Here is a 27,121-nt window from a genome sequence, read left to right as displayed (position 1 = left end):
ATCCCCACCCTGCTCACCCAGGAGTTCCCCGGGGTCCTGCTCATCCCACGAGTACAGGGGGAATGCCACACAGCCCTCCGTCCAGCCCAAAGGCCTCATCCACCCCAGCTGGGCTGGGCCCACCCAGGCCACCCTTGCCCTCCACAGGCCTACCTCCCATCCTGGGCCCCCCTTACCATGGCCCGGACCCCCGGCTCACCTGCAGGTAGCTTCTCCAAGGCGACTGGACCCCCACGGCCCCTTGGCCACACAGCCCAAGAGGCAGGCACCACTCCAGCCGCCGTGCCGGCTGCTGCCGGGGATCCGAGCAGGCCTTGCTTCCTGCCGCGGCGGGAGCCCAGGAGCCCTGCCCGGACACGTCTGCCGGAGCGGGGCCGGGCGTGGGGCTCGGGCTGGCACAGCAGAACCTAATTAGGCAGCAGCACCCACTGCACGCCGAGGCGAGGCCGCAGAGGACTGTGAGGTCAGCACCGGCACCGTGAGCCCTCGCTGCCGGCCCTGCCCCCGAGCCATGCCAGGGCCCTGGTGGTGCCCCTCATTCCAGTCACCCCAGCCCCCCACGGGGAGGGTCCCCAGCTTGGCCCTTCCTCCTCTCACAGGCTGACCCCCAGTTAAGGAGGGGACACCTCCCAACTCAGACCTCCAGCCTCTGCCCAGACCCCAGCCCAGATGCCAGCGACAGGCCTGGGAACTGGCCGCTGCCCATGGGTGTGCAGTCAGCATGACATCATTAAGAATCAGGCTGAGTGGGTGGGGACGGGGTCACAAGGCCCACTGGACCCCTGTCCCTCAGAGGCCAGCCAGGACAGGGCAGGAGGGTGGGTGCTGCTGTTGACGCACCAGGAACTGCTCCTTGGCAGCCACTTCGGCCCAGCCTCAAGGCTGGGCATTGGCCACTGTAGGCAGGGGAGTCTGCTGGTCTGGGTGTGGGCATTGCCATCTGCGCATATGGGCTAGGCTGGCCACCCTCCAGCCTATCTGGGCCTGTGCCCTGACCCCGAGGCTAGGTAGGAGTGACCAGGTAACATACCCACACGTCTGGGTCCAGGGGCTTCATGGAACAGGACCCACGCCCAGGAAAGGAGGGAAGGGCTTCAGTTAAGGGCAAGTCCTGGGTACGAGCAGAGATCACTCAGCCAGGGCCCGTGAGTGCAGCCTGGGACCCAGCCGCTCTGCCACAGAGAAAACCCCTCCAGGCCCCAAGGGACCTGGGTGCTGGAAGTCACACACTTGGAAAACTACATCAGAAGGAAAAAGAGAGACGTCTCATGGGAGAGACATGCACGGTGAGTGAGAGCACAGCGTTGAGTGAAGGAGTGGAGATCAGAGGGGCGACCAACCAAGGCCATGCCCCTGAGCGCTGCTTCCCAAAGTGCAGCCCACGGAACCCCAGGGTGCCCGGAACCTTTCAGGGGCCCACAAGGTCAGAACTGTTCTCATGATTCCTTCTCCTTCCCCGCTCAGATGTGTGCACCAACAGGGGCAGTGGGTAGCATTCGCTCTGCACGGATCAAGGCTGCGGGGCCACATTCTCATGCCCTGCATCACCACGTGCTCAGGATTGAACAAATGAAAGCCTGTCTCCCTGAGCACGTCCTCAACAAAGCAGTAAGAAGGACGCAGCCCATGAAACCTCAGCTCTGGGTTCGCATCTTTCTAGTTTTCTGTTCAAGACGACGACGAGGGGCTCCCACGTGCACACAAAGCTGTCGCCCCTGAACCGGCCACGGATGCAGCCCACAAACACCGCATTTTACCCGGAAGAACAGCTGGCCCTGCCGTATGGGTGGGCAGACATCTACCAGCTGCTCTCAAAAACAAATGGAGTGAGTCCGCCACTTCAGAGGAAAAGAAATGAAATGACAAGAGCTGCCGCCAACGCTAAAAAGTCAGAGCTTAAGTGAACATCAGCTTTTGGGGAGAACTCGTACACACCGCTGTGGGTCTGACAGCTTCCCATCAGTGATGGCTTTTTCTCATGAGATTGGTGGTGTTAATATGATCTAATGAAACATGTCAACACTTGGAAAATCCAGCAAATGAGTATTTCCCAAATGACCAAAGCAAGATAGTCCAAAATCATGGTGAAGATCCTTTGCAAGCGAAAACTGGACCAGTGGGTATTGGTGGAATAGAATCCCTGATGGCCACTGATTCAGCTACAACTTTTTAAAAATATATTTATTTACCTGCTTGGCTGCATCAGGTCTTAGTTGTGGCACGAGGGATACTGTGTTGTGGCTTAGTTGCCCTGCTGCATGTGGGATCTTAGTTCTCTGACCAGGGATCAAACCCATGTCCCCTCCATTGGCAGGCAGATTCTTAAACACTGGACCACCAGAGAAGCTCCCCTTGGTTGCAGCTTTCACATCTCAACTTCTTAAAAAAGCTCTCATTGGTTCCGTTTTGGCAACTCATTAAAGAATACCCACCATTACTTGGGCTTCCCCCATAGAACAGTTGGTAAAGAATCCACCTGCCAATGCAGGAGACATGGGTTCAATCCCTGGGTCGGGAAGATCCCTTGGAGCAGGAAATGGCTAATCACTCTAGTATTCCTGCCTGGGAAATCCCATGGATAGAGGAGCCTGGTGGGCTATAGTCCTTGGGGCCCCAAAGAGTCGGACATGACTGAGCAACTGAACTGAACTGAAGTGAACTAGCACGCACACACCTGAATCAGAAGATTTCTTCGAATTCTTTACCACAACCAGTAGGGCAGATGGAGCTGTCTTCTCTTCTCTACCCAAACATTACGGGGATTTGCAGCAATGTAAAAAATGTCACTCTTCTTGCTGAATTTTTTGTTTGGAGAAACCATAGTTATTTCATAAAATGTTATTTATATTAACATGCAATGTGTTGATTGTTATTTTTAGTAAGACTCCATCCAGAACTTTTCTTTTTTTTTTTGCTGTGCTGGGTCTTCCAATCCAGTGCACAGACTTAGCTGCCCCCACAGCATGAGGGATCCTAGTTCCCCGACCAGGGATTGAACCCACATCCCCATGCACTGCAAGACAGATTCTTAACCACTGGACCACGCAGGAAGTCCCCCATAGCTATTGTTTTAAACGATCACTTTTATGTTCTTTGTGGAAACTGTCAGAAGCTCATAACCCAGGGTGTGCAGGTCAAACCTGACCACCAGCTCTCTGGGGAGGAAAGCCCTGCGGGTCATGCTCGCTGATGCCTGTGCTCAAAGTGCGCCTGCCTCGGCCAATTTCAAGCTACGACCGTGAGATTCAGGAGCAAGGAGTTGGGAAGAAATGGGCACATTCCGTCCTCTGGGATTGCCAGTCCTTAGATGGAACAGACACAGATCCTATCTATAGTAAGAAGTGAATAATTAGGAAGCGCTAAATTTTGAGTGTTGATTGCTTGTGTTTTTATATAACTTACATGGTTTACATAATTTGATTTTTTTTTTCATTTTTAACATTTTATTTTGTATTGGAGTATAGCCAATTAAGAACGTTGTGAAATTTCAGGTGGACAGTAAAGGGACTGAGGCATACATATTGTTGTGGTTGTTCAGTCACTAAGTCCTTTCCTACTCTTTGTAACCCCATGAACTGCAGCATGCCAGGCTTCCCTGTCCTTCACCATCTCCTGGAGTTTGCTCAAACTCCTGTCCATTGAGTCAGTGATGCCATCCAACCATCTCATCCTCTGTCATGTCCATGTCTCCTCCTGCCTTCAATCGTTCCCAGCATCAGGGTCTTTTCCAATGAGTTAGCTCTTTGCATCAGGTAACCAAAGTATTAGAGCTTCCGCTTCAGTATCAGTCCTCCCAGTGAATATTCAGGGTTAATTTCCTTTAGGATTGACTGGGTTGATCTCCTTGCTGTCCAAGGGACTCTCAAGAGACTTCTCCAGAACCACAGTTCAAAAGCATCAATTCTTCGGCACTCAGCCCTCCTTATGGTCCAACTCTCACATCTATACATGACTACTGGAAAAACCATAGCTCTGACTATAAAGTTTCAGGTGGACAGCAAAGGGACTCAGCCATACAAGCACATGTATCCATTCTCCCCCAGGATCCATTCTCCCCCAGACTCCCCTCCCATCCACGCTGCCACATGACACTGAGCAGAGTTTCCTGTGATGTACATTAGGACCTTTTTGGTTATTCATTTTCATAATTTGATTTTAATAATGGCTATGTTTACCAACCAGCTCACAGAATCACTGAAGATCTCACAGCCAGATCTCACCAGCTCTGCCTCTTTGGGGTCCCCAACAATTGTTCAGAGTGGAAAGGGATACAGAAACCAAAAACCTCTGCACCCCTAATATAGATATGAATCCAAAGTAATTGCAGGGGGTGGGAGGGACTCTCAAGAGAGGATAAATGTATACTTAAAGCTGATTCACATTGTTGTACAACAGAAACAAATACAGCATTGTAAAGCAATTGTTTATTAAAAATAAATTTTAAAAAGTAATTACAACACAAAATGTGGAAGCAATCTGTATCCATCACGTCCATCAACAGATGAATGGATAAAGAAGATGTGGTACATGTATGGGCTTCCCTGGTGGTTCAGCAGCAAAAAATCTGCCTGTAATGCAAGAGATACAAGTGAGATCCCTGGGTCAGGAAGATGGCCTGGAGGAGGGCATGGCAATCCACTCCAGTATTCTTGCCTGGAGAATCCCATGGACAGGGGAGCCTGGCAGGCTACAATTCATAGGATTGAAAAGAGTCAGACAGGACTAAAGTGACTGAGAATGCATGCATGCATGCTACATATATACAACAGAATATTACTCAGCCATAAAAAGAATGAAATAATGCCATTTGCAGCAACATGGATGGACTTGGAGATTATACTAAGTATATAGAGAACAAACTGGTGGTTACCAGTTGGGAGGAAGGATCACATGGGGACAGAGGACTGGGAGGTACAAGTTATTCAGTGTAAGACAGTCTATAAGGATATATTGTACAACACAGGGAATACAGCCAATATTTTGTAATAATTGTAAATGGAGTATAACCTTTAAAATTGTATTTAAAAAGCTTTTAAGGTGATTGCAACAAAACACACTATGCATTCTGAAAAATAACTAAAACCAAAGATGGGCACTGAACACCACCAGAGTGCACCCTGGGGGAACGGGGTAGGATGAACACAATTGGTCAGCTGTGCGCCAGTCAGTCAAGAGGGCACTGGGTGGCACTGGGCAGTGAGGATGTAGCCACAGCTCCCAAATGCAAGGGAAGACTTGCACAGGGGGAGAACACTAAAGACGCCTCGTGGGGATCCCCCTCAGCCTGCTCCTGGGGACGGGTCTTGGCAGGTTCCACTGTAAACTGTCATTTTACAGCCCCCAGACAGGCCACATCAGGGAGCCTGTGGATGCACAGGACACCCAGAGCCTTCTGTGAGGGACTCAGCTCCCGATCCCTGGCCTCCACCAGATAGGAGCCACTCTGTCTGCACAATGCTTCGCCGGGTGCTCACGAGAGAAGCCACCGGACCGCACTCCTGTGTCCTGCCTGGGGAGCCCTTGCGGAGCACGCTCACAGCCCCCAGGCCATGGTCGCTTCCCAACCCTCACACCCCAGGTGAGGAGGCTGCGGGCCTTCAGTAGCCTCTGCTCTTCTACTTCAAAAATAAACATCCCTCCTTGGGGGTGCTCAGCGCAGCCTCAAGGCTGCAGAGGGGCCGTGAGAAGAACTGGTCGTTGGCAGCTACCAGCCACTGTGAGTCAGGACAGCCCGTGCCCCAAACCCAAATTCAGAACCAAGTGGACTTGGAGGTCCAAACCAGCGCACCGTGGTTCCCTCCGGAGCCCTGGCCAGCAGGAGGCTGGCGAGACAGGCCACGGCCTCGCTTCCCGATGAGTACGAGCTGGGACCGTGTCCACTGCGCATCCAGCTGCATCCACTCTCCCTGGCCTCGAAGCTCGGTCCACACAGACCTCCAAGCACTGCTGCCCACCAGGCACCCACTGCCAATAGACGAGGGGGCCAGATAGGAGACATCCTATGGACTTGCCCTCTCGGCACCACCACTGGAGTCACAGACAAAGCATTTCTGCTGCTGAGAAGCCTGCAAACCCCTGAGGCCTTTATCACCTGCTGCCTCACCTCCCTGCAAACCCTGAGCCACTCAGCCCCAGGCTGCTCACAAGAGGAACCACAGTGAGCCTTGACCCTTAGTCTGCCCCACGCCGCCCACACTGGACACACGTGGAGCCCGTGGTGGGTAAGACTTCCTATTCCCCATTTGGCAGGTGAGGATCCTGAGGCTCAGGGTGGTGAGGACCTGCTGAGCTCACACCTACAGCGCAGAGGTGGCAGCCCCAGTGCCCGCCCTGTTAGGAGGACACTGTGATGGAGACAGTGACATGGGGTCGGGGAAACTTCTCCAGGGAGCCTTCAGCAGATGAGCTCCCAGGACAGGACTGACCTCCCTGAGCCTGTCTACACGCGGCACCCCTAGTGGATGCCGCTCCCCAGGCTGGAGTCACGGGAGTGTGTGGGGGTGACCTGTGCCCAGCCAGGGGCCTTTCTCAGGCCACCCTCTTTAGGCCTCCCTGGCCTTGCCTGATGCCCACAGATCCTCCGTCTTGTGGGTTCCCCACCTTGCAGGGTCCTCCCTTTTCCCCCTGGGAGGCTGGAAGAATGGCCTCTGGTCTGGGTGGAGCCCCTCTCTTACATGTCAGTGCAAAACCTCTTCCTCCAGGAAGTCCTTCCAGATCTCCTTTTCCTTGGGCCCTTAGTGTCCAGGCCCTAGTTATCAACCAGCTCAACCCTAGGATGATGACTGCACTCACACCTCCACCTTCTCCCCAGCATCAGAAAAAACCATCAAGATCCAAATGTAGGACCAGACAGACTTGGGGTTTACCTTGCACTTGCCTTGGACTAGACATGGCCTCTCCGAGCTCAGTCGCAGCTCTACCACTTCCCAGCTTGGCCCCTCAAGCTCCAGATTCCTGCCCCATTCCCCCTTGAAGCCTGATAGAGGCCCAGGGCCCTGGAGTCCAAGCACCCCATTGAGCCAGAAATCACACTGGCCCTGGCCACCAGCAGAGTCCCTGGCCAGCACCTGTGCCCCGAAATCTCTCGACATTACTTCCCAGGCCAGCTCAAGCCCCAGGCAGCCCCTGTCCTGTCCCCTCTCCCAATAAGTCCCAGGCTGGGCACTGCTCTGGGTCCTGTGACGGGGAGTCGAGGGGGTTGGGGAGGCCTCTGCCCCAGGGGCTGGTGGGAGTCCCAACTCAGTTCTGGGGGGCCACCCTCAGAAGGCAGCTGCCTGGCATAAGGTGTGCTCCCAGCCCAGCAGCACCACCAGCTAGAGGAACTTGTTCTCCAGGTTTGTCCCCAGGGAGAGCTGCGCCCTAAGGGGCTATAGGGAAGGGGAGAGCTGGGCCAGTCCAACCCCACACCTGAGGCCAGAACTGCAGCAGCCCACCCCCCCATTCTACCCCCACTTCCCCACCAGGGGCAGCAGTGCACACCTCTGCTCCGCGCCCCACAAAGTGCCTGCTCAGTCAAGGACCCAGGCCCAACAGCTAAGCTGACCCAAGGTCCCCAGCCATCTGCGTCTCCCCACGCCACCTCCAGGTTGGCATCTCAGCCTCACTGGCTCCTCAGCCACCCTCAGATGATGAGAAGCACCTGCTCCCTCCACAGGATGTGCCAGGGGATCGAGGGTTCCAGGAAAGGCTCCGCTGGGCAGACCACACCCAGTCCCAGGGCAGCAGTGCACCCAGCCAGGTATCCTGCAATGCTTGGAAGACCCCATGCCCTGGAGATTCGGGAGGAGGGGGTCACACAGCGAGACCACCTTGGCAACAATCAAGTGCTGCAAGCTGACCCACCATGACCCTCCTTCCTTCTCTGGACAGGTATTCCTGAGCTGGGCTTGAGGGCACAGCAGCTGCCCAAGCAAGAAGGTGTGTCCAGTGAAGCTGGTCTCTCAGCAGAGGGACACAGACCAGCTAGTCAGCCTGACCACCTGGCTGCTGGGTGGGGCTGGGGGAGGATGGGAGATGAGCAGGGGAACCAAGAGAGTGTGTATAGGGCTGCCCCCCAAGCTGGGCTCAATGAGGGGCCATACAAGGGTCCTGAAGGAGGGACCGACAGTGTGAGGAAGTGACTGAATTCAGCAGCGAGGTGAGGACCCCGCTCCCATTGACCCAGACCCAGCTCTGCCCAAGCCTGCGACTGTTGATGCACACAGAATAGGCACTTTATAAGCATCAGCTCCTTTTATCTGCATCCCCATTCCACAGACCAGAAAACTGAGGCCCAGGGGTGTCAGAGGGAGCAGGTGAGTTCCTGTAGACGAGGTCACACAGCTGAGGTCACAGCAGTTTCCTGGCTCAGCTGCTTCTGCAGAAAGGGAGCCAAATGAAGTGGAGGACGTCTGGGCCCCACGCAGGCTCTACACCCGGTTAGATATCTGCCTGGTCCCAGTGGCCAAGTCCTTGCGGGTCTTCCCCTTCCTGTCCCAGGAACCAGAGTTGGTCAGAAGTCACATGGTGAGGCCTCCAGCAGGAGACCATCCCACGCCCGGGGCTCCAACTTGCCTGGCCACCAGGGGACAAGGACAGCTGACTCTTGACCAGACTGGGACTTCCCATCCACCCCGACTTCCTTCTGAAACTGTCTCATCCTCCTCCTTGGCCATGTGGCCATCTTTGCATCCTGCTAGCCTCACTCCTTCTTCTTTGGTTTTGATCCAGATTCACTCTTCAGGGTGAGATTCACTAACCAGTCCCCTTCAAGTCTACCTGCTACCCTGGTGGAGCGGGTGGGCTGATGGCGCCACCTGCTGGCCATTCTGGGCTCTGACCCTCCTCCCAAAATCTCAAGTCACAGTAGGGGCCCTCGGACCCCAACTAACCAGCTCCATGGCACATGAAGACACTGGGGGTGGCCTGGACCCAGCTGGATCCCAGCTGGGATCCAAGGCCCCACTTCCTTGAGAACAGTCACACAGTAACAGTTTCTGGCTTTGCCTTGCCCAGTGTGGCAGCGCTGGTGGGAAGACCTGGACATGCAGTGCTGGGCAGGGAGGTGGAACCAGCCAGCGGGGGAGGTGACCCAGGTTAGGCCTACCCCTCAGGGTTCTGAAGGAGCCAGGTGGTAACCCTGAGGAAGGGGACAAAACCTCTTCAAATCCAACTTGGTGCTGGTGGACACTGTCCGTCTGTGCAAACCCACAGGCCAGGGTGTCTCTGGAGCCAGCCTGTTTGATGAGAGTTGGCCAGAAACTAGTGAGGCCTGTGTCTCCACCTGGCCCCTGCCCGGGAGTCCACCCCGGACTACAAACCAAAGCAGTGGGTGGCCCCTGTGACCAGGGTACACAGACAAAGTCACCACTCCAAGGGTCACTGGGGCTTCAGTAGCAGGAGGGACTGTGGGACCACACAGGTCCTGTCCCTTCCCTCTAGATGGGGCCTGCCTGCATCTGGTGGAGCCCGACGAGACCTGAGTCTGTCCCCAGGCTGACTCCGTGCAGCTGAGCTGTGCTTCCTGGGCACATACCCACACCAACATCCATGTGGAAGCAAAAGTGAGGTAGGAGCTGCAGCCCGTCTCAGCCTACACCCTCCAGGCCAAAGTCAGGGCCCTGGTGGTTCCCCTACCCCCTCAGGTCAACTGCCTTCTTTCTCTCCTACCCCTTAGGTCCAAGAGGACAAGGCCCTCTGGTCCTTGTGGGGTGCCCCTGCACCCCCCTCCCCCCACTGAGGCACACATACAGATGCTATGATGCTGCAGTCCATGGGGACACAAAGAGTCGGACACGACCGAGTCATTGAACTGATGACCTGCTCACTTCTCAGGTGACTCCGTGGTAAAGAAGCCTCCGCACGAGACACAGGAGACTCTGGTTAGATCCCTCGGCGGCGAAGATCCCCTGCAGCAGGAAATGGCAACCCACTCCAGCATTCTTGTCTGGAGTATTCCATGGACAGAGGAGCCTGGCGGGCTACAGTCCACAGGGTGGCAAAGAGTTGGACAGACTGAACAAGCACACACACACACAACCTGCTACAGACCCAGAGCCCTTAGGACACCCCAACTGCCTCCTCACTGCCCTCTCCCCAGACCCCTCCCTGGGCCCTGAACTGCAGCTCACGTCCAGCTGTGGCCTGTGCTTGGGCACCGGGATCTCCTAGCTCTGTTCCCTCTGGTGCATGGCATCCCAGTCTCCCCACCCCCCGCGGCCCTCTTTGGTCCCTGCTCTGAGAGCAGTTGAGAGGAGTCCGGGGTCTGCACATGTGGGGCAGCCGCCAGTATAAACAACGCGGTTCACGAATCCGCGCTCCCTGCCCTCTCCCGGGCCCCAGAGCACCTTCCCTGGGCCCACAGGCGCGTCGCGGGGATTAGAACACACGGGCGCCAGCGCCCTGCAGAGAGCACTGCAGGAAGCCTGGGGAGACCACAGCCAACCTTACTTCCGGCCCCGGGGGCGGCCCAGTGCCCCACCAAGGGGAGTCAGCACCTGCTGTGGCTCTGACGCCTCTCCCAGTTTCTGGGGGCTGTCCCCGCGGCCAATCCCCACACTGTGCCGCTCACCAGTGCCTGGCTCACCCGCCCCCGCCCTCCCCCCCCCCCCCCCCCCCCCCGCCTCCAGCCTTGAGTCTGCACCCTGGGCTTCGTTCGCGCCGCTTGGACCCCGCCGCTCTGCCAGCCCCGCCCCACCCCAGGCCCCAGGGCCCGCCCCAGGCTCCGCCCTCAGTGACGCTCAAGGTCTGCGCCGCACGCCGAGCCAGCTCAGTCATCTGGTGCCGCCGCGTGGGCGTGGCTACCTGGGTTCCTGCGTCGCCTCCACGTCTCCCCGTCCCCAAGGTCCCCGCGGCCCTGCGACCCTTAACCATGGCTTCCGCGGCCGCCAGCCCCCCGGAGGTGGTCCGCGCGGCGCAGAAGGACGACTACTACCGCGGCGGGCTGCGGAGCGCGGCGGGCGGCGCCCTGCACAACCTGGCAGGTGAGGGCCGCTGCGAGGGGTCTTGGGGGCCGTGCAGGCCGCGGGGCCGCGAGGCGGGGAGACGAGCCCCAGGCCCGCCGGTCAGCTCTCTGCAGGCTCGGCCTCACCCTGCGCGCCCCCGGAGACCTGAGCTGAAGGAAGGAGCGGGTGCTCCGGTCTTTGACCCCTGCTGCAGAGGGCGGGGGTGGGGGTCAGGCAGCAGGCGCGTAAGAGTTCACAGCTCTGCTGACACGAGGCTACAATGGAGCAGGGGCGTTGGAGTCCAGTGTAGGGGCAAGAGCGTGGGGTAGATTCCAGCCGACAGCGGGCTCCTTCAGAGCACCTGAAGGGAGGCTGGACTGTACACTGGGGCCGGGTGGCCATGGGCCGGCTTTGAGCAGGAGAGGAACACACAGGATCAAAACAAATGGCCCGTGTATTAATTTTGCTAACAGATTCACTTACTCCACGCGAGACACTGCTCTCCATGCTTCAGAACATTAACTCGTTTTGTTAACACATGCCTGCCTGGAGGACCTGTTGGTATTACCTTCCTCAGAGACAGAGAAATGGGGATCCCAGAGATATAACTCACCTGAGCTCACAGCCAGCAGTGTGGGAGCTTGGGTTTGATGCTGGTCAGTGGTCTTGGCTTGAGTTCCCGGTCACTGTTACACTTCCTGTACTTGTGGTTCTCTGGCTTCTACAGCAGTTGCCTAGGTGGATCCTGGAGGGGGCATGGCTGCAGGTGGGTAGGTTCTCAGGACACTCAGGGCCCAGGCAAGGCAGGTGTCAATGGAAAGTGTGAACAGCGCGAGAGTCCAGGGAGCGAGCAGAGTGTCAGGGGCGAGTCAGGGGCTGCAGAGCTGGGCCTGGGCAGCAGGAGCGAGGATTTTTCTGACCCTCATGCCCCACCGCCCCCAGCCCCTCAAGAATAACACGTACAGTTCCTCCTCTTAGGTGCGAAGAAGTGGCTGGAGTGGAGGAGAGAGGTAGAGCTGGTGTCGGATCTCGCCTACTTCAGCCTCACCACACTAGCAGGTAGTGGCCACAGCGCGACCTCCTGAGGAGCCCCGAGGACAGGAGAGGGCTGCCTGCAGAGGGAGCTTTCTGAAGGTGCTTCACAGTGTCTCCCAACTGGCCCACATGCAGCCTCTGGGAAGGAAGGGCCCAAACCCCTCCCTAGGTGGGGTCCAGGCCCTGAGTCCAGTCCAGGCCTCTGGAATCCCTAAGGTTCCCTGTCACGTCTGTCTGGGACTGTTTCTCCGCAGCTGAACCTGTGGTCCAAGAGGGGTCCCAGCATTGCGCCCTGCCACAGGGCGTGGGCTGTGAGGATCGTCCTTTGGAGGGGAGGTGGGAACCCAGTAGAGGAGATCGCTGAGGCCCTTCTCCCTGCAGGCTACCAGACCCTTGGGGAGGAATACGTCAGCATCGTGCAGGTGGGCCCGTCACAGCGCCGCGTGCCCTCGAAGCTGCGACGCGGGATCCTGGTGGCGCTGCACACCGTCCTGCCCTACCTGCTGGATAAGGCCCTGCTTCACCTGGAGCACGAGCTGCAGGCCACTGGAGACAGCGCCTGGCCCTTACGGGGCAGCCTGGCTCCCAGCAGCCTGTCAGGGATGAGGTACTGGGTGCACCGGTGCATGGCCGCCCTGACGGAACAGCAGCAGGGGGTGCTCTTGCGGGCCGTGTCAGCGCTCAAGCAGAGCCTCGGGTGCCTCCAGCGTCTCCATGTGGCCTGGTTCTACATCCATGGCACCTTCTACCACTTGGCCAAGAGGTTCACGGGCATCACCTACGTAAGTAACAGGTCTGGCTCGTCTGCAGAGGCTGTTCGGGGACTATGCCCGCAAGCAGTCACAGGGCCGGAGCTGAAATCCCCACTGGAAGCATGGGTCTTGTCGGGTCCTGTTTTAGTAAAAGACCAGAGGAAGTCTGCTTTCCAAAAACCCTGATGAGGGTGGGTGAGTCTGTTTTTCACCGCCAGCACCTGTGGCCACCTTGCTGTATACCTGGGCTCCTGGACCGTATGCCCACCCCTTCCAGGCCACCCTGACAGAGGGTTAGATTTGGGGACATCCCCCTGAGGGTGACCGATAGCAACCACATGGACCCCGGTGCCACCAGCATCCCTGCTGGCCTCCCACCTGGGGAGGTCTGGTGGTCTCCAGACCTGGTGGTATCCGCCCACCATGGGCACTCCAACCCTGCTGGGTCTCAGCTGATGCCCTGGCTTCAAGGTTCATCCCGAAGGCCTTCCCTTGGGCCCCGCCTCCCCAAGGTCTCCAGGCTCTCCCCCACCCCCTCGCCTCCCTTGACAGGGGTATCCGGCACCTCTACCCCTTCTTCTCGCAGCTCCAGTCCTCACTGCACTTGCAGTACCCGTTACACCAGGTGTCTGCCGAGCTACTGCAACCCACTCAGGGCCTCGGGGTGGCCACGGGGGCTCTTCCTCCCCAGACACCAGGGCCCCATCTCTTGGGCTCTGGCTGGTCTGGCTAACCTGACAGTCCTTGCTCCCAGCTAGGGAAGGAGACAGCAGTAGAGGGCAAGTAGCTTCCCATTGGAGGATGTGGCTGGGAGTCCCCGGGCCTTGATACAAGCAGGAGCTTCTGTTTCCGGATGGGGCTGAGTAGTGGATCCGCCACGCAGGGCTCCCCCACTCAGGCCTCTTTGCTGGTTCCTTTTCTGTGAGGCTTAGGCGCCTAGCAGTTTCCCTTCCCACGATGCCTTGCTTGCAACCAGTGACCTGCAGGCTTCATCGCCACCCTCCTTGCTCAGTGCTGAGCCCACCAGGCACTCCTGCCCCCTCCCACAGCCAGAGGGCAGGCCTTGGCTTAATGCCACCCATGAGGCCGGGCCCTTAGGCTGCTCAGCGCCTCATGCCCTCTGACCATGTGACTGTCCCCCGGGTCCCTGACAGCTCCGTGTCCGCCGCCCACTCGCAGAGGACCCTCGGGTTCGCGCCAGCTACCAGCTGCTGGGGTTGGTGTCCCTGCTGCACCTGGCACTGGGCGCAGGCCTGCAGCTCTACGGCTTCCAGCAGAAGCAGCGTGCCCGGAGGGAGTGGAGGCTGCAGCGCAGCCTGTCCCACCGCAGGTGCATGGGGCAGGGCGGGGGCGCGGGGCAGGGGCTGGCTCCCCAGGTGCCCGGCAGGACACCAGCTCAGTTGTGTCCCATCCACCTACTCCTGCCAGGAGCCATGCAGAGGAAAGAGCAATTTCCAGAAACCCACTGTGCACGCTGTGCTTGGAGGAACGCAGGCATTCGACAGCCACGCCCTGCGGCCACCTGTTCTGCTGGGAATGTATCACCCACTGGAGCGACACCAAGGTGGGCATCTGGAGTGTGCCTGTCCCCAAAACAGCCTGTCATTTGGGGTAGGGGCATGTTCCTAGAAGCCTCCAGGTAGGCTGGACCTGGGGCCATGTCTGGAGTCAGGGCACTGCACTGGTGGAAGCTGGGGAAGCTCCAACCCAGAAAGGAAGGCCCTAGAGTTGTAGGGCCAGAGCTCGGCCTTGAGACCTTGGAGTGTGGGGTCCAGCAAGCCAGGGGGCCAGAGCAGGGCACTTAGATCTTAGGCCTGTGATGGTTCCGAGGAGGGGCAACCCCTGGGCCCCTGTGTACCTCCCCATCTCTTCCAGGGGCCTGAGGCCCAGCCCACCTGGTTCCTCAGAGCCCACAGGGCCCCAGGGGTGGGGGTGCTGTAGCCTCCTCCCGGGGTCCAGGCTGCCCTGCAGAGGCCCCAAGAGCACAGGCCCTGCCTCCCTACATGGCCCAGGTGGGGCACCCGCCCTCACAGGAGGGACCCAGTCCCGAGGAGTGGGGACAGGACACTTGAGTTCACACCCCAAAACTGAGAGGCTCTGGGTGGCCATGGTCCTTCAGTGGCCAAGCGCCCTCCCTATCCCGCATCACCTGTGGCCTGATCATCTCCTCTTTGGTCACTCTCCCTGCCCTGCGCCCCAACCACCTGCAATGTCGCAAAAAATGCTTTCTCTAAGAGACATGGGTACATCCCTGTTTTATTGGAGATGCTGTGCTGGGTGCGGCCTGTGACCGTCCCCCACTCTCCCCAGACGGAGTGTCCCCTCTGCAGGGAGAAGTTCCTTCCCCAGAAGCTGGTCTACCTGCGGCACTACCGCTGACCTCTTGCGGGAAGAGCAGTCTTATTCTCGTCAACTTCTCCTACACAGACATCGAGAAATTCTCAAGACTTTTGTCACGTGTAATACCATGCCAGCTGCCAGGAGGATGGGTGCTGGACCTGGACTTGGACCTGGCTAATGCAGTGGGTGGGGACCTGTGGGGCAGCCAGTCAGTCCACCCTCAGAACGCCCTTCCCTTCCCCAGTCACTCATAGGGCGGGCTGTGACTGACCTGCAGCCGAACACCAGCAGTTTGCCTTCCCAGCATGATAATCCTCCAGCCTGAAGACCTACAGACTTCACCCTTGTCACTGGAGCTGGCTTTGGAGGGCGGGAGCACAACTGTTCCCAGAAAGCCAGAAGTTGTCATCAACCCTCAAACCTCTGGCACGTGCCATCTAGTGAATGGTCAGTCAAGTCTGCTTCCCATTCTAGAACATGGCAGTGTGCATCCTGGCCTCACCACAGGGGTCTCCTCCCACATGGAGCACCTGGCAGGCCCGGCCAGCTTGCCATCACCACTCACTGCTGTGGCCAGCCTGCTTCCTACAACCTTTGTTATCTTCAGGTTTTTTAGATCTACTTAAATCCTGCAGACTGGATTTTGGTGTAGGCATCCTTACAGCACCATATCCACAGAAGTGCTGGTGTGCTGACACTGTGTGCAGTGCACACACCCATGTGAAAGGGCCTCTTCTCCACGTGACTTGCTGGCCAAGGCCCTCCTCAAGAGACGGAGGTCAGCCCCAGAGACCGGCTGTGACCATGGGCCCTGCTCCAGGCAGGGAGGAGCACAGAGGGAGGCTCCATGGGTCCTAAGCCCCCTCCTCACATGGGCACCGAGTGGCTGCAACTTCCCGTCAAGTCTCACACCAATGTGTTTACCGGGACAACAGTATGAAACAAGTCTAGAGCATGAGCACTGCAGGTGCCACGGCCTGGTAATGGGTACCGATCCGAACATCATTTACGTGTGAAGTTTAAAATTCAGGGTCAGGTACACAAAGATCTTCATGTGGCCTCTTAAAAGCAAGAGCTGCTTAGTTCAGATTTGCAAAAACTGGCAAAAGAGAAGCCACGAGGGGAACACTTGAGGTCCAAAACTGAGACAGATGGAAATGGCGCTTGGAGCCGGGAGTCAACGGTGTGGCAGTATGACTGCCTCCTAGGGCGGCTGGGCACCCCACAGGCCCTCATGGTGCAGGAGCTGTGGTGGGTTAGTTAGATAGAGACTACACGAGAGCGGGGACATTGTCTTTAATAAAGTTGGAATTAAAAAGTCACTTAGTAAAATGTTTACGAGTATTGGTTTTTATCACATCAAAAAAGCTGACATGCAGGTCAAAGTTGTTTCCCCGTAGAAAGTAAGAAGCCGTGTGTTAAAGCCCATGGCACTGGCCCTCCTGCCAGGTGTCTCTGAAAGGGGCTGCTGCCGAGAACACACTTAAAACAACTCTTGACGTATCAAAGAAAGGTGTCAAAATAATCTCAAACAATTAAAATATATATTTATAATTCCAGGCCCTCAAAAGCAATCATGGTGGTTAAGAACAAAGTTTTGAGTCATCATGGTAGAGGCCAACTCGACACATCTCCCGTGAGATGAACTGGGAAACTGGCATTAGAACCCGCAGCTAAGGGAGTGGCTCCTCCGACGGGCGCGTATCCTCCACGCAGGCGGCAGGCGTCCTCAGAGGCAGCAATCAGGCATCCTAGATCCCTCCGCGGGCCTGACCCCACCGCCGGCCGGCCGCCCGCCCTCCCCAGACCGCCTGGCTGTCCCCCAGCCTGCGTTCCACTACAAGTCCGGCGTCTGCACACCTGACCGGCTGGAAAATAAATCAATGCGATTCGGTTTAAATGCCAGTTTCTTCAAAAACCTGATACTTCAGTTACAAATAATCAAAGCTTCTTTTTAGAAAGAAAATAACTCCCTTGTACTCAACTACTGTATGTGAGAAGAGAAGGCGCCGTCAGGCGGCAGGCGGCCGTCTAGCTGGCGAATGTCTTGCCCGCGTCCTCTTTGCCCTTGTATGTCCTCTTGCCATGCGTGAATGGGATGTACCGGTACTTGATCATGTGCTGGGACAGATAGACAGACGGGTCTCAGCATGGCCTCCCCATGGCCCACCTCCCCGCCAGCTCTGAGCCCCATCTTTGCTGCGTGCAGGTGGGAAGCCAGGACTCCTCAGACACCCCTGTCCCCCTGCTCAGGGGGCCCAGCCTGGCTAAGCCAGCTGAGCTGCTGAAAACCCCAAGGGTAGGGGACAGGTTTTGTAATCCCTACCCTGTGTGCAGGACAAGATAGAGCTACTGAGCTGGGAATCTGGGATTGGGGGAGAAGAGGACAAAGCGGAGCCGCCCTGTCACCGAGGACAGCTTAGGGTGATGCTGGCAACACACAGCACGTCCTGGGGCCTGACTGTCCCCGGATGATGCGCCAGACCTGACGGTGTGACTTGAGGCTGTGCTGAGGGCCCAGCCCTGTACACGGACCAGACACAGCGGTTGTGACTCATGCCAGTGGCAAGCGCACACACCCACCAGACTGCACAGAGTGCAGGGTGTGCACAGCCCCAGTGTCTCAGACTGAAGCCTGGCTCAGAGCTCCTCACACCAGGCATGCTGTCTCACGGCACAGCAGCACCTGGGCTTTACCTTTATCTGCCTCTTCATGGTGATACAGAACAACATGATGAAGTACATCACCAGGATGGGCCAGAACACCGGGACATTGAAGGCCTCAAAGAAGGTGCACACCATGGCCACCAGGATGCCCTTGGTTGCCGCGTGCCTGCGGAAGGAGAGAAGGTCAGTGGTCAGTACAGGAGGCGGCCCTGGGGGAGGGGCGGTGTCTCCTCCAGAAGCGGGGTGGGAGCTACGTGTGGCATGTGTCACGTACTGCATGTGACAGACATGAAGCGTAAAATGAGCAGTGGGGGTGCTGGTGCTGCTCAGGCTGGTAGCTGGACAGGGATGTCGTGTGCTGCAGGGTGACGTCTAGAAACCTAGTCCCAAGCCTCCAGTCCAAGTCCCACGTGCCCGGCAGGCTGTCCCCCAATGACGAAGCAGCATCCCGTAAAAAACAGGTGCAGTTAGACCTCAGGGCCACCTGCCCTCCAGCTCAGGGCCCTCCAGGGTCGCAGCCCTACTTAAGTCCACCTGGCTCTCCCTTTCTAGCAAGCAAAGGCTACCCCAGAGGGCAGACAGGATCCAGCCTTGCCCACTTCCCACCCCTCCCCCAGCAGCCCTGGGTCCAGCACTTCGCACTCACTGGGGCTGCACCTGCACCAGGAGGGCAGGGTGAAGGACAGGACAGGACAGACACACTCACAGACCCTCCCACTTCCCCAGCCAGTGGGGTCATCTCCACCCTGTCACACTCATCATTACATCACACACACGGGACCACCTCCAAGAGGCCTACAGACAAGTCAACCCCCCTTCACACCAACACCTGCCCTGTGCCCAGGTCATCCAAGGACTGAGCGGGGAGGGAGCTAGTCCCCTCAGTGCAGAGCAGTGTACCCCCAGAGGCCAAGTCAGTCACCTACTCAGGACCCTCCACCCCGAAGCAGCCCCCTTTTTGTGGCTTCGAGGTACAATGGTGTTACTTTGCAACCCAGAGCAGGGTGGGCCCTGGAGGCCCCTAGGACCCCCCATGCCCAGCAGGCACATCTCACATTATGGGTAAGATGACGTCCAAGACAGGGAAACACACCAGAGCTGGTGTTTCTCTGAGAAGTCTAGGCTGCCAGCTTGCCAGAACCAAGACACATGCCCAGCTCAGAGCCACAAGTGGGGATGAGCACGGGGGGAGGAGCACAGGGAGAGGGGGAGCATTGGAGGGGGGGACACAGAGGGACAAGCACATGAGGACGAGCATGTGCAAGAAAAGGGGGAACATGCCGGGAGGAGCATGGGGGGTGGTACAAGGGTGGGGCGAGATGAGCATGGGGGCAGGAACACGGGGGATGAGGGACTCACCAGAACTTAAACTCTGGGAGCCTTCTGATGAAAGGTCGGAACTCCTCGTTCTGTTTGGTGGGTAATGAGGGGCCGTCGTCTGAAAGGACAGAGTCAGCAGGGTAAGGCGGGCAGTCCCGTCCTTCCTACAGCTCTAAGCTCCCCTAGGGCTTTGAACCAACAGCCCTGACATTTAACCCAGACTTTAACCAAACACAAAATGGGGATTTCGACTGATTTAGAAACCGATTCACAGCTTTAGAAGATTTGTATGAGAATTTCTTGTTAAGACCACTTCAAATGATCATGTAAAAAATTCACCCCCACGCCGATTTTCAGGAACCCATCAACCAGACAACCTGAGACCTGAAGGGAAGAGGAGAGATGAGCACACACAGCCACGAGCAGGCAGAGGCGAGAGCTGTGCTGGCTCTGGGGGCGCAAGGCTCGGGACAGCCGCCCTCCTCCACGAGCCGGGAATCCCACCCCACCCCACCTGGGAAGGTGCCCTCCCCAGTGACACATGGAGAAACTGAGGCCTACAGACAGGCCTCTTGCTTTCTAATTCCCCAACTGGCAACAGTAAATGAAAGGGTTGTTCCCTTTGGTATTTCTATCAGATACTCCACAAAGAAAACACACGGTTCTAGTCACGATCTGCAATCTGGACAGTGGTCTCTGCCACAACGAGCAGGATCCCACAGGCTCCACAGGAACTGTAGCGGGTGTTACCAACATGGCAGCGTCAGCCCAAATGAAGGCCTCAGCATCTGGTCGTGCACTGCCTCATCCCCAGCTAGCCAGTAGGCGTGCACTGAGGCGTCCATCTAGCCCAGGTATGCCAGGAACAGCCAGAGCCAAGAACTTTTCAACCCACTGTCCTGGGACATCAAGGGGCCAGCAGCCTCGGTGAGCCACGCCAAGCGGTATGGATGCCTGCTTTTGCGAGAAGGGACCTTGGCTGGGCCAGCTGCCCAGAAGGCAGGCCCCGGCTCACCCCACCCTACCCCCCCATCCCGCCCCCGCACAGGATACATAGCCCCAAGGCTCAGTTCCCTCATCTGCCAAACACAGAAAGAAGCACCCACCGCCTGGGACTGTTTAACAAAGGTTTAACCAGTCCTTCTACAAACAAACTTGCTAGGATCACAGAAGTCCCAGGTACATTTTAAACACCTAAAGAACAGTCTCCAAAGTTGAGATTTCAAATGTCTCTGGGAAACAGCAGTTCTGTGAAGCATATAAAATCACAATTCTCCCCAGACAGCGAAGGAGGCATGCTCCACTGTACCTGAATCTTCCATTAACGAAGGGTCCACTTTTGGAGAAAGGAAAGCTATAAAGAGATTCAGGTGGTAGATTCCCAAGGCATAGGTCACGATGTACCAACCCTGGAAGAGAAGGGACACAGTCAGTGAGGCCACCCCAAGCCCAGTCCTCATCTGGACTGAACCCACATGGACGTGAGCTCAGAACAAGTGACAGAAGAGCAGTGAGCGTCCACAGTGACAGCAAGTCTCAGGCTGCATTTTGGGTCCTGAGCATGGACAAGCCAGTGTCCAGTTAGATGCACCCAAAACTTAAAGCCACCGGAGCCCTGGAAGACAGCAGATGTGGGGTGCTTCACAAAGCCACACACCCAAGCTGCACACCCAGGTCACAGGTTTGTCCTTGCCGGCAGCCCCCAACCTGGACACGGGCCCCAAACCAGCCCAAGACCTGAGGGTTCAGCTCCTTCCAGCAGGTGGCTGGCATCACACACACTGTGCAAGGACTGCTCACAACCTCTGCCCAGAAGAAATCCAGAACCCAGGAAACCAACAAGTCACAGAGTATCACAGAGAAAAACCTTCCTCAGAAGACACAGAGAAGGAGGTGCATCTGCCACTGGGCTTCTTGGCCGCACGGCATGTGGCAGCTTAGTTCCCCGACCAAGGATTGAACCTGGGCCCCTGCATCGGTGGCCCTAACCACCGGACTGCCAGGGAAGCCCTCAGCTCATTCTTAAAGGAGTGAGCTTATCCAGTCAGAACCAGAACTGCACTGCATGACCAATTCTAAAAGCCCAAACATTTTCACACAGACCAACTGAGATCTGTCATGCTTGCATTTGATGTCCTGATACCTTAAAAAATGTTCAAGTGAGACAACAAAATCCTAGATGTGAAAAATTAACAGCTGAGTGTTTACCCAACTCCTGGTGGCAGGGCTGAGGCTGGAGGGATGTCAAATCAGGCACTTGGTGAGTCTAACCTGGGAAACTAGCCTGTATGAAATGCACCCACATCCTGCCCAAATCCCCCAATTCAAGGTTTCGAGGTCACTCTTTCCATGAAGATTGGACCAAGGTCCAATTTCTTAAGAACACCTAGACCCAATCACAGCAAACATTAATTGTAGACTGCCGACACAAACTGTGCCTGCTACAGAGCTGCACCATGCCTGCCACCTTTGTATTAAGCCAGGGTTAGGCTTCCTCTCGGAAACACAGACACAAACACCACCACCAAGGATGAGTCTCTACACTCAGCTGAGGGGAGAGTTTCCCCCAGGGCTGGACGCAGGGCAGTATCCAGTGGGTGAAGTACCTGTCCTCACACCCACATCCTTCTAAACCTGGGAGACACCCAGGAGGATGGGTCTGCTCTCATGGAGGAAACAGTTGTCCTGCCCAGGGAAAAAAGCTCTGGATGAGGCCTGAGCCTCCCTGTTCTCAGGGTCCACAGGGACTCCCACCTGGGACCCAGGCAGTCAGCAGAGGTCAGAAAGGATGCCTGTCCCCTCAGGGAGAGTCCTCAGTCACCTTATCTGGTCCTTCTCAGACACCAGCCTGTCTCACGCACTCAGGGAATAAGGTGGCCAATACAGAAGGTGATTTTGTCCCCAGTCCCCAGGAGGCTCACCCAAGGGGCGCCAGGAAGTCCCCTGAGCAGACCAGGACATTTCTACCCCAGAGACAGAAGAAGAAACAACCCTCCCACCTGCACACCAGGCCAGGTCCCGCCCCACCGACCTGCAGCAGGTAAACGCGGATCATGTAGATGAAGCTCAGGCCCAGCGTCACCACCCATCTCACGGCCGTGTGTGGTGTAGACTTGTCCAGCCAGGACTGGTAGATCTAGAAGAGATAACAGCCTATGTTACGGCTGCCCTGCAGTTCCCGCTGCGCAGCACGCCTGTTGCTGACCTTTGCACCAAGCGGTGACTACAATTAATCCAAAAGTTACTTGCAACAGTTCTGGAGATGCACTTGTCCTTTAATCAAAGATAATTACGGATCTGTCTCTCACAGTCGATGGTACCACAGCATCGGCCCAAGGGGCCATTGTGGGGAGACAGAGAGGACAGCAGAGACGGGAATGTTACCATTCCACACCTGGGACTCAGCGGCAGGTCCCCGTCTCATAGCCACTTACCCTGGAGCCGGTCCCGCCCACCCAGCAGTGGGGGGGCAGGGGGCAGGGAATGGATACAGCTGCAAAGCAGATGGCCAAATTCCTAGATTCACATATGTGCACACATGTCTACATACGTGTGTACATCTGTATGTTTAACTAATATACATGTCTGTGTTCTCATTTTAATTTGAAATTAATTTCCACTTTGAAATTCTAATTATGAAAAATTTTAGTCATTCATAAGAGAGAATATGAGCCACAGAGGCCCATGACCTGGCTTCAATAATTATCAAGTTTTCCAGATGCTTTTTTCTTTTAGAAGTCAACACGGTTTTAGTTCTGAGCCCTATGTCAGTCTGTACGATTCTCTACCAAGTCAGATTTCTTCCTCCAAGACAAACACTCACAGGCCTTGCTGTGGTCTGAGGGGTGGTCCCGTGGTGGAGCACGGACCTGGAGGCAGGAGGTTGAGGAGACGTGGGCGAGGGTGGATGTGGGTAGCTAAGCAAGGGGACAGTGGAGCAGAGGCAGGGCAGCCGTGTCTGCTAAGAATCAAGGTTTTCACATTTTCAGAGTTGTTGAAAAAACACAGAAGACAAGTATGTGGTCTGAACCACAGGAGACCCAGCATCCTCACAATAACAAGGCAAGATGCCTGAGTGTAAGCATGAGACTGAGGGAGTTGTCCCCCGCCCAGGGGGACTGCCAGCACACTTACGCTCCACAGGGAAATGCCCCAGGGTCAAGTCTCATTTAAATGTGTATACTGCTGCTAAGTTGCTTCAGTCCTATAGGACTCAGTGTGACCCCACAGACGGCAGCCCACCAGGCTCCCCTGTCCCTGAGATTCTCCAGGCAAGAATACTGGAGCGGGTTGCCATTTCTTTCTCCAATGCATGAAAGTGAAAGTGAAGTCGTGTCTGACTCCTAGTGACCCCATGGACTGCAGCCTACCAGGCTCCTCTGTCCATGGGATTTTCCAGGCAAGAATACTGGAATGAGTTGCCACTGCCTTCTCCTTAAATGTGTATACAGCTCTGCAACCCAAAACCAACCTGTCCAAGTCGTGTGAAAAATCTGTAGACCACAGACGGCTTCCCATGGACAGAATCTCCCACACTGTCACCTTCAGACATTCTGTAAACAAGAAAAACACAAACACTTTTATATTAAATACACAGCATTCAAGGACCTAATCACCTTGCCCTATTTCCATCAACACCATTGAGCAGGTTTTTCCAGTATTCACTATTTCACACACACCGAGGCTTCCGGCCTGTGTCTTTACCACGAGTCATCCAGGAAAGAGAAAAAAGCCAGCGACATGCTCTGGTGGAGAGCCAGGAGGCCACGTGACATGCAAAGCAGCACCGGTGGACTTTCATTTCCGCTCCTGTCACCTGCTCACACTCCTCCCACCAGTCCCAGGGTGCCCCGCTGGCTGCAAAGTCCTGTGGACACATTTGTGTCCACTTCCCTGGGGCCAGTCTTCAGCACAGGCGGCTACGCCCACCTCCCCAGGGCTCTCCAGACTCACCCACTGCCAGCATCTCCTCCTGCCGCTCCACAGGCTCCCAAGTGGCCCCCCTTCTCTAGGCCCCACCTGGTCTCTGTCCAGACCGCTCCCCACGGTGCCAGGCCCTGTCCAGACCAGGTCCCCACTCCATGGCCAGGATTCCCAGTAGTAGTCTGTCTGCACCCCAGTTCCTTATCTGTGCGTGCAGGTAACCCTATCTGCTCCTGACTACTTCGTCCAGCCGCGTGACTCCGTGAGGACTCAGCACATGAGAGCCCAGATCGCCAAGAGAAGGGTGGGCACCATCACCCCTAGGCCACAGCAGCACATCAGCCTCAGACAGTCCAGGCCACTTGCTCAAAGTCAAGAGCAGCTCTGGCCTTGGCTCTTGCAGCCCAGCATGGGCCCCATCTGAACCGCAGAACAAAAAGGACGCAGAGGGCAGAAGGCCACGCCAGTCTAAACCTGGTGAAGATGCTGGGGCCAAGCTCTCGCTGCCCCCATACCACGGGCGGCTTCCTCCTGCATGTGGCACCATGGCAGGGCTGGGGACCAGAAGTGGACTCCAACATGGAGTCTGTTTCACCACCCTTGAGTGGCATGATCGTGAGGCCGCCATCCCTCATCTGGAAGGCGGCGCCTGCTGGCAGAGCAGCCCTTCCCACTTGGGCAGACACCTGAGGCTTCCAACGGCCTAAGCCACCCCCTTGCTTGGCCTGTTCATGGCCAGGCTGAAGCCTGGATCTGCACATTCTTCCTGCATGCACCCGCTAGTTAGCAGGCTCACAACATAATCCTAGATCTCAGATGGAACACAGTACCAATTGCAGTGGGTCCTTGAACAAATGCAGGGGCATCGGCCCCAGCAGTCAATGATCCAAGTATAACTTTAGAGTCAGTCTCTGGACCTGCAGTTCAACCAATCGCAGATCGTGCAGTACTACGGTACTTTCTCATGAAAAAAATCCACATGAGACTGGACCCATGCAGTCCAAACCCATATTGTTCAAGGGTCAACAGTACAACTTTGATATGAAGATAACCTGAGCAGTCCCACAAGCACCAGCACATCTGTGCTAGAATGTCTACTCTGATTCTGTAGCACCATTTCCTGGAGCCCCACAGTGGAGGGGCAGAGTGCCAAGGAGACCCAGAAATGCCCTCTGCTTTCCTGTGAGCCGCAGTTAACTGAACAGGTGAACTGTGGCTCCTAGCCCTGTCTTTTGGGGAAGTTTGCCTCTATATTCAACTGGGAAAATTTTCCTATTTTCAAAAGGGCTAAATTAGAGAAGGCCAGTCACCCTATTTAGACCAAAGTCAGGCCAGAAGAAAACCACATCAGTAACATCATTTATCCTACAATTCCATACAAATTTTTCCCTGTTTTACTTTTTTATGACCAAAGTGTCTACCATTTAAATGCCTTTACTTGAATTGAGGTTATTAAAATTAACATTAGAGAAACACCTGCTATTCCTCTAAAGTACGCCCTACACAGAGACAACCCCTTCTAAATCTCGTTCTCTTAACTAAACATGTGAAAGATCTTCCCATGACATGTTGACCAACTTCAGATTACCTGACATAAGACATATACATTAACATAACTCCACAATTTGGCTGAACTCCCATCAACATTAAGAAGGTGAACTTTGGATCAAATGGCCTGTCTATGGCGTGACTCACAGGCCACTGTGGCCCTCCCCACTCCACTCTGTGAAACAGGGCCACAGCATCTCAGCACCCCCTCCCAGGCCTTTGGTGGGGAGTCAGCAGCCAGCCTTGTTAGAACCAGTGTAGGGCCCAGTTCTAACCAGGAAGAGCTCTGGGGACGAAGGCCGCAAGCTGGCCTTGTTCGGACTTGTTTCCAATCAGGGTGGCCCTCACACAGCTGGGCTGTCTGTAGTCCCCTGCAGTTCCAAGGCCACCTCCTCAAAGAGGCCGTCCATGACTGTCCAACTGGCGCCTGTCACTCAGATCACATCACCCTGTTCTATTTTGTGGGACAATCACTTCTGACTGCTTTCTGCCTTATTTCTCTATTTCCTCCTACTAGAATGCAAGCTCCTGGAGAGGGAGCCTTGTCCCTCCGCTGCCGGTCCCGATATCCACCAGGCCCGGGACAGAGCTAGCAGTGGCTTAAGTTCTCTGTCGGATGTCACTGACTAAGGCTCAGCCACAAAGAAAACAAAGAAAAAGCCAAGATCAAACTGTTTCAGAGACCAGGAGTATCACTTCTGCGGGTTTGTGTGCAGAGTACCAGAGTCATCACTGCACCTGTCTGTGAAGCTGTCCCCACACAGACGCATCCCACACAGAGGACAGTCCTGCCTGGCACCCTCTATGTCTCCCCTCATTCCCCCGACCCTTTCCCCTGGGTCCCGAGCCTGGTAATTTCCCACACTTTCATTCTCCGATGCTGTTCCCTTCGCTGAAAAACCCTTCCAGACCTCATCCACCCGAGTGCTCGGCCAGGGCTCACGGCCAGCTCCTTTCCCTGGGCATGACCACCTTCCCATCTCCACCACACCTGCACCACCAAGACCTGGGGGCCCTATATTCACCTACGAGGAGTGCTCCACCTTACACATCTCCAGGAGTGAGACCAACCCGACCAAGTAGCAGGCGCCCCGGGACGCTCCCAGGCCCAGGTGCCTGGGGCAGGTTTCCGGAGGCAGCTGTGGGACAGGCGGGGCGCCGTCGGGCGGGTCAGCCCGAGCGCTCGGGAGCTTCGGTTTGCAGAAGGGCCAGGACTCGACCCCGAGAGACCCAAGTCCACCGCGGCGTTTCCTACCCAAATCCCGCACGCCACCCTGGATCGGCGAGGACACCGAAGTCCCACGGCCCCGGGCAGGCAGCCGACCCCTCCCAGGACGCGCTACCAGGGGACTGGGGCCGGTCACCGCGGCGACCCCTGGGGTCCGGCCCGGCCCCAGCCTCACGCGCGCCCCTCAGGACCATGGCGCCCTCCTGACCCGCCCCGCCCGCCAGCACCTCGCGGTCCACTGCGGCCGAGCGCGGTCTCCCGGGGGCCGCGGGAAGGAGGACGCGGGTGGCTGCCGCGCCGGCGTTTCGCTAGGTCCGGGAAGGGGCGACCGAGCACTTCCGCTCAGTCCTGCGCGGCACCGCCTCCCGGGCTTCCAAGATGGCCGC

General features: G+C 56.6%; 2 protein-coding genes and 2 long non-coding RNA genes across 9 annotated transcripts; 2 read left to right on the top strand and 2 right to left on the bottom strand.

Moving 5' to 3' along the window:
* Positions 1–533: 533 nt before the first annotated feature.
* LOC139037373 (uncharacterized) lies at positions 534–2,851 on the top strand. The gene is made up of 2 exons (XR_011490146.1): positions 534–1,286; positions 1,465–2,851. It is a non-coding gene; the product is annotated as an uncharacterized lncRNA (long non-coding RNA).
* Positions 2,852–7,471: 4,620 nt separating this feature from the next.
* Positions 7,472–10,735, bottom strand: LOC139037471 (uncharacterized). 2 transcript variants are annotated; one of them, XR_011490316.1, is made up of 3 exons: positions 10,622–10,735; positions 9,730–9,959; positions 7,472–9,118 (listed from the first exon to the last, which is right to left on the bottom strand). It is a non-coding gene; the product is annotated as an uncharacterized lncRNA (long non-coding RNA). The 2 variants fall into 2 exon arrangements; XR_011490315.1 differs by lacking the exon at positions 10,622–10,735 and having other exon boundaries at positions 7,472–8,469; positions 8,871–9,118; positions 9,730–10,556.
* A 10-nt stretch (positions 10,736–10,745) lies between these two features.
* Positions 10,746–15,477, top strand: PEX10 (peroxisomal biogenesis factor 10). Of its 3 annotated transcripts, none has more exons than XM_070474158.1 (6): positions 10,748–10,961; positions 11,901–11,981; positions 12,339–12,739; positions 13,864–14,039; positions 14,138–14,273; positions 15,040–15,477. In XM_070474158.1, the coding sequence occupies exons 1-6, from the start codon at positions 10,850–10,852 to the stop codon at positions 15,301–15,303; spliced, it is 1,170 nt and encodes a 389-aa protein (XP_070330259.1). In that variant the 5' UTR covers positions 10,748–10,849; the 3' UTR covers positions 15,304–15,477. The 3 variants fall into 3 exon arrangements, with proteins under 3 accessions (XP_070330261.1, XP_070330259.1, XP_020729347.1); XM_020873688.2 differs by having other exon boundaries at positions 15,020–15,190; XM_070474160.1 differs by lacking the exon at positions 13,864–14,039 and having other exon boundaries at positions 10,746–10,961.
* An 853-nt stretch (positions 15,478–16,330) lies between these two features.
* On the bottom strand, positions 16,331–27,106 carry RER1 (retention in endoplasmic reticulum sorting receptor 1). Of its 3 annotated transcripts, XM_020873689.2 has the most exons (8): positions 23,716–23,937; positions 23,508–23,589; positions 22,068–22,172; positions 20,346–20,445; positions 19,076–19,154; positions 17,747–17,882; positions 17,035–17,170; positions 16,331–16,917 (listed from the first exon to the last, which is right to left on the bottom strand). In XM_020873689.2, the coding sequence occupies exons 1-7, from the start codon at positions 23,913–23,915 to the stop codon at positions 17,081–17,083; spliced, it is 792 nt and encodes a 263-aa protein (XP_020729348.2). In that variant the 5' UTR covers positions 23,916–23,937; the 3' UTR covers positions 16,331–16,917; positions 17,035–17,080. The 3 variants fall into 3 exon arrangements, with proteins under 3 accessions (XP_020729348.2, XP_020729349.1, XP_070330262.1); XM_020873690.2 differs by lacking the exon at positions 23,716–23,937 and adding an exon at positions 26,963–27,106 and having other exon boundaries at positions 16,331–17,170; XM_070474161.1 differs by having other exon boundaries at positions 16,331–17,170; positions 23,716–23,740.
* Between the last annotated feature and the right edge of the window lie 15 nt (positions 27,107–27,121).

This window comes from Odocoileus virginianus, chromosome 11 (genome assembly GCF_023699985.2).
Source record: "Odocoileus virginianus isolate 20LAN1187 ecotype Illinois chromosome 11, Ovbor_1.2, whole genome shotgun sequence".
NCBI classification, from domain to species: Eukaryota; Metazoa; Chordata; class Mammalia; order Artiodactyla; family Cervidae; genus Odocoileus; species Odocoileus virginianus.
This window is presented reverse-complemented; position numbering and strand designations above follow the sequence as displayed.